We start from the raw sequence: 11,367 nt of genomic DNA on the forward strand, positions 1-11,367 counted from the left end.
CCTCTAAAGAAATACGTAAGAAAGTTCTGTAAAAGTTCAAAATTCTATAAGATAAAGAATTCCATTATGCAGAGATATTAAGATCATAGAATCGGATTATACTAATGACGGCTAAACCAGTGTCCATAAAAAGCCCTAAGTATAAAAGCATATAGACACGTATTTCAGATATCCGCACTAGCGACATTTCTTTCACAGTCTAATGATTGCTCTATCTTGCTACTGAAACGGCGTTCGCGAACCTCTGACGCATGCATGTACCGATCGTAAGAGTTCAAACGAGATCTGTGTCCTGAGCTAAGTGATTACAACACGATAAGGCTCGGTGCCTTCTGAGCTATCTTGTCTGCGAGATGCTTTAATAATAATAATAATAATAATAATAATAATAATAATAATAATAATAATAATAATAATAATAATAATAATAATATAACTTTATTATTGTGTCGCAAAAGGAATGTACCTGAGGGGAGAAGTCCCCTCTACTAATAGTGGACACCTAACTAAATAGTCTATTTTAACTCTAGCTAAAAAAGAAAGAACTACAATATATTGAAATTGACATCGTAAACCATATTAAAATATAAAAAATTTCATATATCAATTGTAAAACTCATATAAACGACATGTGATGTGCCTATATACAATTGTGAAAAAACTAATAAGATACTGACTTAAAAAAGCTTTAAGATATTCACATCTAAACAATATAAGAAAATAATAGCGTGAATGATTAAAAGTAAGGAACGCTAAAAACGTTAAAGGTATTTAAACAAATAGTTTCGCGCGGGTCGAGTCGCATTGTTTGTTCAGTTTCGGCTTTAGGTCGCGAATAAAAATTATCTCCAAGATCAAGCAGTCGAGTTTGTTCTGACACTTTTTTCAGAATTTTGAAGAATTCTAAGAATTCTACCCAAAGAATTCTACCTAAACCCATTGCCGACTCACTGATCCAAAAGGGCCCTAGGCTCGCACACCTGTATGGATTACCGAAGACACATAAGAAGAAACTAGCGGTGCGTCCAATCCTGTAAGCGACAGGAACTTACAAATATAAACTTGCTAAGTGGCTGGATAGAAAGTTACAACCTTTGTCCTTCAATGACCACACCGTTAGTGACATCTTTTCGTTTGCTGATGATCTACATGGGATGAAAATCGACGAACACGATATTTTAGTGTCATACGATGTTTCATCTCTTTTTACAAACGTGCCAGTGGATGAGACAATCGAAATCCTGGCGGAGAAAGCTTTCAAAGACGATTGGTTCAACAAGGAATACGACCTTAACATCACAAAAACCAACCTTATAGAGTTGTTAGAGGTTGCTACAAAAAATCAGCTTTTTCAGTTAGAAGGAAATCAGTACGAACAAGTGGACGGAGTTGCTATGGGCTCTCCACTTGGGCCACTCATGGCAAATGCATTTATGTGCAATATCGAAGAACAATTGACAAACCAAAACAAGATGCCTGCTTTCTATAAACGCTATGCCGATGACACCCTCAGCAAAATGCCCGATGTTTCATCTGCCTCTGAATACTTGTCGACATTGAATGAAATCCACCCCTAAGTCAGTTTCACAAAGGAACTCGAAGACAACGGCAAACTTCCCTTTCTTGGAATGGTGATTATCAGAAATGGCCCCCGACTTGACACGAAGGTCTACAGGAAACCAACCGATACTGGGCTTTTACTGCACTACCAAAGCCATGAAATACAAACATTCTCTGCTGAAAACAATGTTAAACCGGGCGTTCAAACTCTCTTCGAATTGGCATTTTTCCATTGGTGCCGGGACGTCTTAAAAGGGATTTTTTTATCGCTTTAGTTTTTTCACAATTGTATATAAGGACATGCTAATGTTTACTTCTCATCGTGAACTTGAAAATGACCGTCGGACGGTCGAAACATCGTTCTCTTTTAGCGTTAACTTTTATGGTTAAATTTTTCGAAAAAATAAAACAAAACAAAACAAAAAAAACTTGCGAAAGTCCTAACTGACTCGCTCTTTCAATTCGAAGAGTTTCGTACAATTCGTGCACATTTTAGGCATTGTAATGGTATAAGTAAATCATATATACATGTATGTTACAGTTTATAGGTAAATTGTTCTGTTGTAATGTGCTGCTATATTATAATTTTTAATAGTTGTGAAATTTGCATGGAGATAGTTTCAATATAACGACTGATGTTATTAAAAAAATTAATTCAATAAAGTTTAAATCAATTGTCCAAATTTGTGTCCATTCCTCTCTATATTACTCTATATTTTATGGTGAGGCGATCGGCGATCATTTGCAGTCCAATCTGGGGATCATTTCCCGTCCGGGGATCATTTGTGGTTTAATTTGGGTATTATTTCCGGTCCGGGGATCATTTGCGGGCCTGTACAGAACTTTCTTACGTATTTCTTTAGAGGGGGGTTTAGCGCTTGGTTTTGTTCGTTTAGACGGAGTATGGCGCTTGTTTCAGTTGAATTTTACGGACGATAGCAATGGTATGCCAGAAACAGAAGCATCCCGTTAACATTAAACAAGTGTTTTCCCCATACGTTGCTACGTAAACATGGAGTTACAAGAGAATGCACGCTTACGCTGTGTTTACCCTTGAGCGCTTGAGGTATTGGAGTTTACTTACCTAGGCAAATAGTTTGCGTGTGTAAACGCCAACTGATACCATGGTAAACGCCACCCTCGACCTCTTGAGGTGCTGCAAAAGTAAGAGCCACTGAAATCTTGAGACCTGAGTTTGCAGCTCAAGATCAAAGGGAAATAAAAAACGCGAGGAATACAAGAGTCACAGCTTCTCTTATAAACGCGGGTATTTTATGCATGGATTTTAGAATATGTCGCCCATTCGATTTGATCGTGATCTTGATTGATGACAGGTTTACCTTGGTTATTTCAGACAGTATAAACACTGTACAAATGTACCAAGGTTTAGTCAGTAAATGTTTACCTAGATAAATGCCAAAGTGTAAACACAGCCGGTTCAATGTCAAAGGAAAACGATAAAACAAAGAAGCGCTAAAGAAAGTTATGCTCAGAGAACAGCATTTTTTTCATTTGCATCGCATCAGGGTCAGAGAATTAATCAAAAACATCCTGTGTGGCTTAGCAAAATTGGAGCTGCAAAAAAATGCACGGCTGGCCTCAAGCAAGTTCAATGTCAAGGGAAAACAAAAACTTAAAATAGAAATACCAAAGAACGAAGTAAAGGCTGATGCCATGGATACTGAGAGACATAAATTGGATAACATCTTTGCTTTAAGCCATCTTATTGCAGAGGTCTGCAGAGGATACGGAGATCAAAAACCCGAGATCAAGGAGCAGTTACTTCAGATCAAAACTTGAGTGTCCTTCGTCAAAGTGAGTGTTTTCTAAATTTTGAGGTATTTAGGTTTTAGCTTAGCTATTTAGGCTTTAATACAATTTTGATGACCTAGTTGCTCACTTTCGGGGCTCCATAAAGTCCACGTTCTTTAGATGGTTTCAAAAAACTAATCTTCAAAGCTTGTTTTCTCATTCAGTTGCGGCAGCAAGTTATCTTACCAATTGTCCTTTCAAAACAGTTTTTGTTTTCAGCTACTTTTCCGTTAGCTCCTGTGCATGGGGTTTACCAACTGAGATGTTTACTTTCCTAAACCGTTCGGGTTTTTTTCGCTTTTCCTACCAGTTTCTTTCAATTCCGGAGAAGATAAGAATCTTGCCAGCTTTGGTCTCTCTGATGATGGCCACGAAAACACGTAAACTAACTTATTACTAGCGCGAGCCGGTGAGGGCCCATCTAAACTAGCTAGCCGCTTCGACTTCCTTTAGACCCAACTATCTGCCCCTGGGTCCCCGAGGATGGTGAGGGCCGTATTTTGCCTTTTCCTCGTTTTCTAATTTCAGATTATCATCAGTTATTAAACTTTGCCTATTGTTATGGTTGACTTTTTAGAAGACAATAGGGATTTTGTTTCTCATTTTAAGGGACTCTTCAATTGTATGCCTTTCGCGCTTAAATCGAACTAGACATACGTGATTCGCAAAACCTCACGAAGCTAGGGCTGGGTGGACAGTTTATTTCTTCTCGCTCCAGTCTCGCTGCGCTATGAGCACACCATCTCGACTAACCAGAAAGGGACTGCTTGCAGTCTACATCGAGAAACGTAAAACAACTCATTTCGACACAATTCGTGCTTTTGATTGAGGTTTCGTTCCTCGGTAATGATACATGGAAGCAACCCTTCGAAGACGGTCTGAAGAGCGTGATGAAGTCGCACGCGCATTGCTCACGCTCGTATTTATTTTACAAAACTTGGCTTCTGGTTTTCATAGCTGATCATTTAATTCTTTCTAACTAAAAAAATAGGAGTTTCGAGAACACCAGAATAAAATTCGCTTGAGTTTGTTGAAAGACGTATTTCGGGAGCCGTTTTCTTCGCGCGCGCACACAATATTTAGCAGAAAACACATTTTACAGATCGATGTTTGTTGGAAATTACATTGCCTGAACTTCTTTTTCGCTGGATAATTTGCTTAATGCTTGATAGTTTAATATCGTTATGTTTTTCAACAACACCAGTAGGCAAACCGTTAGCAATCAAAGTTGATTTTATCGCACCTTTTTTTTGTTTGAGAGATTTTATTGTTGTCAAATGAATGATATTGACGCGCATTTTCTCTCGTGCGCATCCACTGGTGCGCGTCCGTATCTATATAATATATCATCATCATGTCAATGATTTTGTCGTTGCATCTATATACCTAGCTTTCTGAGCTATCTGCACTTCTTGCCGCAGGAACAAAATCGCTCGCCAAAATTTTCTTAACAAATCCCGGGAATAAATAGGCAAGCTCGCAAACCGGGTCGCTGACGAGCCACGAATACCCGCTCTTTTCCCAAGATCAGCTCGGCTTCGGTAATATCGCTGCATTTTGATAATGCGCCAATCAGCTCGAAACTTCAACACCCCCCCCCTCCCCCCCCTCCCCGGGCAAACCCCAGTTTTGCAGATAAATATTTGAAAGGTTTTAGGTAATAGGTGGTAGCTCTGTGAGAGGAAGTGTCAGGATGCATTCATGTGCCAAGAAGGTTGTAATTTACAGAGCGGAAACTAAGCATGTTGGGATAATTTGTTAAGAATATACTCTTATATAGTAAAATCAGCATTTTCTAGAGACGACTATTACACAACGATGTGAGATTGGCCGGTACATTTGTTAATTTGTTATCCGCTCCACAGGATTTGTATCCATTAGCAAACATTTTTGGTATCGTTTATTTAGTCTTAGGAAATTCAATCTTGGGGGTCCTGTTTGCAATAAAATTACATTTTGAGAGTTATGTTTAGGCATTTTTAAACTTCCAGAAATGGTTCCTTCTTTTACATTTTCAAATATCTGTTTTATTTTCCGTTTGTCTGTTCATTTAGCTGGGGTACATGTTTAACAAAATTCATGTTAAGAGTCGGGTTTTCTCTCGATCTTCTTTGAAGAACGTTGTTCGTAATCGCCACCTTGTACTATTTGATCTTCATCCCAAATTATTGTTTCCTTTTCACGGTTGTCCTAAAAAATATCCCCCACACACTGACAGTTGTTTGCTGTTGATGGTTAAATAAGACTTTAGTTAGCCAATCGCAGGACAATAATACAATTCAACGCAATATCATAGCCTAAACTCACCCAAGGTTCTTCATAGCTTTAATACTTTCTCGTTCGAGCGTGTGTAAAGGATTTTGAGTTCAGCAATACAAGGGTATGTACGGTTGTTGATCGTTATATTTGTTAGTTATATTATTTCTCTTCCCATAATTATTTAGTATAGTACTTCGTCGACGTGCTGACCAGGTAGTTAATGTCGATGTGTATAGTCCTAATCTCCGATAACCTTGTGCGTGTGATGGACCAACATCGCAAGACGTAGGAAGCCTGAATAGTTAACTGAACTGTTCACCGCGGTGGACATCTGTTCGGAATGCCGGCCTTAAAGAGGTTCTGTCACGGCGATTTTTTTGTATTTTCATCAAAACTGATCAAATACTTGACAAAGAAACTGTCTTGTAACATGAAATAGGTGACACTGCCCCCTTTATCGCCTCAGAAATTCGGTTTTAGTTGTTCTTCAGCAAAATGTCATCTCAAAATTTCGTAACACTGGAAAATTATTACTGATTTCTGCCTTTACCAGAGGTGCAAATATGTCGTTGAAAGTGCGAGAGAAAGGTCAGCTAGCAGTTTCGTGAAGCCAATAACAGCTTGTAAATTTGGTGAAAGAAGATTCCGTTCCCTGAAACATCCAAACAGATCAAAATGTATTAGCTTGGAAATCAGGAGACAACGTTTTAAGTATTTTGCTGAAATGTTCCAGTTTGGTTCCCCTGTTAGTTGTTCAGCAGTTCATCACGCGAAAAGCGACGACGGGTTTAGCTCGCAAGAGGCCATTTTTGATTTTATTATCTGTTTCTAACCCGCGGTCGAGCTTTAAGATTGCTTGGAACACTCATTCCCGAAGGAAATGGCAAACGAAAGTTTGAGGTGAACCGTTTCGCTAAAGAAAACGCTAGCTTTTCTTCACAATTTAGTCCGGAATTTCTGAATTTCAGGTAATGTCATTTTGAACAGATATTCCACCGAGAAAAGGAAGATTTTTTCCCTTAGGCTAGACATCCAAATTGGGAAAGGCCTCGAAATTTCCTGCAACAAAGTATTTTCGCCAGAAATTGGACAATTAGTTTCAAGCTTCCAGGGTGCAAATGTCACTTTTGACTTGTGATAATAATAAAAATTGACAGCCGGCATTTCAGTTCAACATTCTAACTAATGCGTCGACATTTTGAACCTAACTACAACAGAGTTTGCTCATTGCACGAGTCAAGGTCGAGTCAGGTTCCGTTTCTTCTGAATTCTTTTCCCTTTTACTTCGTTTTTGTCTTGACCAAAGGCTGAGATTCTGATTCTTGCTGTCATAACGATGTGCCAACTGATGTTCGAAGCTACGGTGTTCGAGGAGTATCACTAAATAAATTATCTCCTTTCATACTTGTCTCGTTTTCTTCTTGCTGCAAATATCAATTTTGATTGCAAACTTCCTCCAGTTTGATTAAAAGAAAATTCGCTTTGATTTATTTTGTGATTTTTCATTTTTTTTATTTTTCTTGAATTATTTTTTTGATTTTTTTTTTGGTTTCATTTTTTATTTCCCAAGTTTGTTTTTGATTTCTAAAATGAGTGTTTGATTTCCAAAATTTTTCCATTTGATTTCTAAAATGAGTGTTTGATTTCCAAAATTTGTCCGTTTGATTTCTAAAATGAGTTTTTTTTTATTTCCAGAATTTGCCCGTTTGATTTCTAAAATGAGTGTTTGATTTCCAAAATTTGTCCATTTGATTTCTAAAATGAGTGTTTGATTTCCAAAATTTGTCCGTTTGTTAAAATGGGGTTGACAGACATGCACAACTCCCACTGTGTGTCCGTTGTGTCAGATAAAAGCCTTTTCAGATTTGCTTTAATAGGCATGTCTTTAAGCGATTTTCCTTTTGTCTTGATCGTGAGTGGGAATTCTCAAATATACTGAATGGTCTGAATGGAGCCGGTTTCTTACTGATCACTCTGAGCCGTAACGACCTGGGGAGAGGGGTACTCCCCAGAATTCTTGGTGGGGGTGTGCCGCCCGGGTCTTCAAATCCCGACCCTATTTCAGACCTAAACATGCCATTTTCCACACCCGTTTTCAGACCTGATAATTATGCATCAGTGAGGAACGGAAGTTGACGCAAGGAGTAAAACTAAGCTGGAATGACATAGTTAATCCATTTCTTTTTCTCGCTATCAGTTAGTCGTTCCAGTTACTTACTGAGAAGAAAAATATGTTTGTAAGCTTTCGTAAATGTTCCCCGCCCCAAAAACCCGACCCGATTTCAGACCGTAATTGTCAAAATCTATACCCGTTTTCAGACCAAAACGGCTAAAAACCATACCCTTTGGGGCGGCACATACCTATATACCTTATATAGGGGAGTACCCCCCCCCCCCGGGCGTAACGATTAGGTTTTGATATGCCATTGTGTATGCTAGCTATGTGGCATTTGTTAAGGTTTATCGGCTTGGATTGACTTCAAGATTTCAGGTAGTGCTAAATAAATGTTATCTGTGAAGATACAGGATCCGTGGATTTCTTAAACCGTGAATTAATGCTTAGTATTTTATCTCGCCGCGTGAAGATTGAAGATTGTTTGTATAACACGGATATGAGTGTCTAACAGATTCCCGTCTTTAAAAAGCTGATACCATTGTTGTCTCTCGCTTTCGAGAGCTATAGCTTCGTTGTAGCGCTGTCTTTTAGCTCTCTGAGTTGCTTCTTATCTGAAAAACAGCTATTGTGTTCTTAGAGCTGACACTTTTATGTACCTCCATTATTTTGTGGCTTAACTCGCATCCGCAGCTGACTCGGGGGGGGGGGGGGGGGGTATTCAACAGATGCTTGGGTAGGGAGGTGCGGCCCGGGCATTCAAACCCTGACCCTGTTTAAGACACAATTCTCTCATTTCCCTATCCCGTTTAAGACAGAATTCAAAATTTTCAGACCCTATCTAAGATATTTAACCCAAAATCATACCCTGCAACACACTAGTTTCTTGTTTTAGCCATTAGGTCATGTAGCGATACCCTGTTTAAGACAGAAAGTGATGAAATAGATACCCCGCTCAAGAAAAAACACCCTGAAAACCATACCCTATCGGGCCGCACGTCCCCGTTAAGGTCATGTAAGGGAGCACCCTTCCCCCCGGGAGCTGACTGCAGGAGCTTGAGCTCAAATGACGAAATTAAAATCAAACGGCAAACTTGGAAATCAAACACCATTTTAGCAATCAAACGGACAAATTTGGGAAATCAAACACTCATTTTAGAAATCAAACGGACAAATTTTGGAAATCAAACACTCATTTCAGAATTCAAACAGGCAAATATTGGAAATAAAAAAAACTAACTTTAGAAATCAAACGGGCAAATGTTGGAAATCAAAAACTCATCTTAAAAATCAAACAGAAAATTTTTGGAAATCAAACGGACGAAATTTTTAAAATCAAAAACGAAACAAAATAAATCAAAGAGAGGAATCTCGTTTGAGAATTAAATAATAACATAAATCAAAGCAATTTTTTCTATCAAACTGAAGGACGTTTGCAATCAAAATAGATATTTGCAGTAATAAGAAACCGAGACAAGAATCAAAAGGAGATAATTTTTTTCATGATACTCCTCGAACACCGTAGATTTCCTAAATCGATTCAAAATCAACTAAGGTGTTATACTGTTATTCCCAAACCCCAATCTTTCTTCCTTTGGCTGCTTGAAGTACACGTGCCAGCTATCAGTAATTCAGAGGAGCGTTTATACTATGTAGTCTGAAGTTTTCTCCTTGGTTCAAATCCAGTTAAAAACTAAGCGTCTTTGCACCAAGAAAAATGGCAAAGTTTACCACCAAATAGGTTATCTCTTTGTATTCTAGGTCAGTTTTGGTTATTTTATAGGCAGTCGAGAAAAGCGCTATGCTCGAGGGCTATTACGTTATAGCTAGTTATAGTCAATAAATTTTCCCCTATCACGTCTGAAACTATTGAATTAGAAAGCTTACCTCGAGTGACCATCTTTCATCTTGTCAGAATCAAAGATGATTGTTAAGAGAACGGTGTTCTTTCTGCTTATTGTCCTGTTCCCGATGGCACTGGAATCAAAGGATCCTGAAAAGTTGAGAGGTAAAGATTAATATAACAATTAAAGGCTTCGGATGAAATTGGTGCGCAAAGATGGCCTTAATCACAGCCTCAGGTGTAATATTTATTTAAAAAAAATGAAAGGCAAATTGTTGTAAAGATAAACTGGAAGTATTCGAACACTTTCTTTTTTGTTTGCCTTTTTCGTTCAAAGGCCAACCAGAAAAATCTGTAAATGGTTTGAACCCGGTAGTCATGTAATAAGTACATAAATTATGATCATCCAGGTGAGTGTAGTCCTGAGAAGGAATGTTTGTGGTGACTTTGACTGACGTTTCCACAACCTGAGCGAAAGACATCTTCAGAACCAAGTGAATTGTGGAACGTCAGCATATGGTATATATAACGTGATTGGTCGTTTGTCAGTAAGCCGTGATGTTATTGGCTTTGAAGACTGTAAAAAGTGATTGATACGCTTCTATCCGTCTTTTGTTAGTCAAACGTCCGTGGATCTATTACCCAGTCAAAGTCACCCCGAACAGTCTTTCTCAGGTCTACACTCACCCGGATGATCATAATTTACGTACTTACCACAGAAACAAAAGTAGCAGCAAACAATGCTGGTTTTCTGTTGTACAGTACGGCCTGTGGAAAGGAAAATTCTCAACAAGTGCGGGAGTAAAAAACAAATCTCCATGTGTTACAAATTCTCGACTTTGACTTAGTCAAAAAGCATCACGGGCATACCCAGGCATACTAGTTAATAACCTACCTCGCTAGAGTCTCCTATATCTTAGTGGTAGAGCATCGGAGGGTCTTAGGCTCGACTCCTGTTGAAAGAAGTAGGATTTTCATTTTCCGAGAATGCCTTGTCACTGTCTGAAACAAATGCCCCTATCATTGATTTTTGTTGTCACGCAAAGTAATCCAAATCTCTTGTGGTGATTGTTACTTAATTACTATAATTTTCGTGGCATTCTTATAGAGGTAGAAGTCATCCCCGTCAATGACGAATCTGACAGTCTCGAGGAAGAGATGAAGGAAAAGATAGGCGCAATGCAGCAACTACTCAGTGAGGTGTCTACTTTGGCTGAATTTTGTAGAGGTAGGATGTTCCATCTAAACTGTTTGCTCTATTTTTATACGCATGCCCCCTTTTTATCAGAGAAAACTGTTGAAATAAAGTGTTTAACTTTGTGGCTTTGTTATAAAGAATTATAATTCCTGTTCACTTCAAAGCAAGCTAAGATGATGACCGATCAATTATAAATTTGAAGGGCGATTAAATCTTTTTTAACCTTAACCCTATCTAGACCGGGGTGGGGGAGAGGGAGGGGGAGGGCGTTTCTGCCCGCGGCGCCTTTGAACCTGGATTACTTTTATCATGATATTTGCGCAAACGCCATGAAACTTCAGGACTTTTTCAGAGATTTATCTTGAAAAAATGTAATGTGGTCCTTTACTCTTCATTGACTTTGATGTTGCCATGGCAAACAATTTTGGACGGGCATAATGGTTTTCGTTTAATTACTTTTCGCTTTATTTCGGTGCTTTCCTGAAGTTTTGGGGGAATCCAGAAAACCAAGATGGCCGCCATTTGACAATATTGATGCTATTACCACGTGATATGACGTCATCATTGTCAAAAGTTTACGCA

At 38.6% G+C, this 11,367-nt stretch overlaps 1 protein-coding gene and 1 pseudogene across 2 annotated transcripts in view; both read left to right on the top strand.

Annotated features, from left to right (window-relative positions):
• LOC146462823 (CD209 antigen-like protein A) overlaps window positions 1–11,367 on the top strand; it is a 34,023-nt gene that overhangs the window by 18,990 nt on the left and 3,666 nt on the right. The window contains exons 1-3 of one of the 2 annotated variants that reach the window (XM_085085121.1): window positions 3,227–3,375; window positions 9,660–9,752; window positions 10,696–10,815. In XM_085085121.1, coding sequence (XP_084941247.1) covers window positions 9,668–9,752; window positions 10,696–10,815 — 205 coding nt within the window. In that variant the 5' untranslated portion in view covers window positions 3,227–3,375; window positions 9,660–9,667. Of the gene's footprint in view, window positions 1–3,226; window positions 3,376–9,659; window positions 9,753–10,695; window positions 10,816–11,367 lie in introns of those variants that run through there. The other variant, XM_085085122.1, reaches the window with a different exon arrangement.
• Window positions 105–1,812, top strand: LOC146462828 (uncharacterized; annotated as a pseudogene).

This window comes from Pavona decussata, unplaced genomic scaffold (assembly GCF_977016875.1).
Source record: "Pavona decussata unplaced genomic scaffold, jaPavDecu1.1 SCAFFOLD_184, whole genome shotgun sequence".
Lineage (NCBI taxonomy): Eukaryota > Metazoa > Cnidaria > Anthozoa > Scleractinia > Agariciidae > Pavona > Pavona decussata.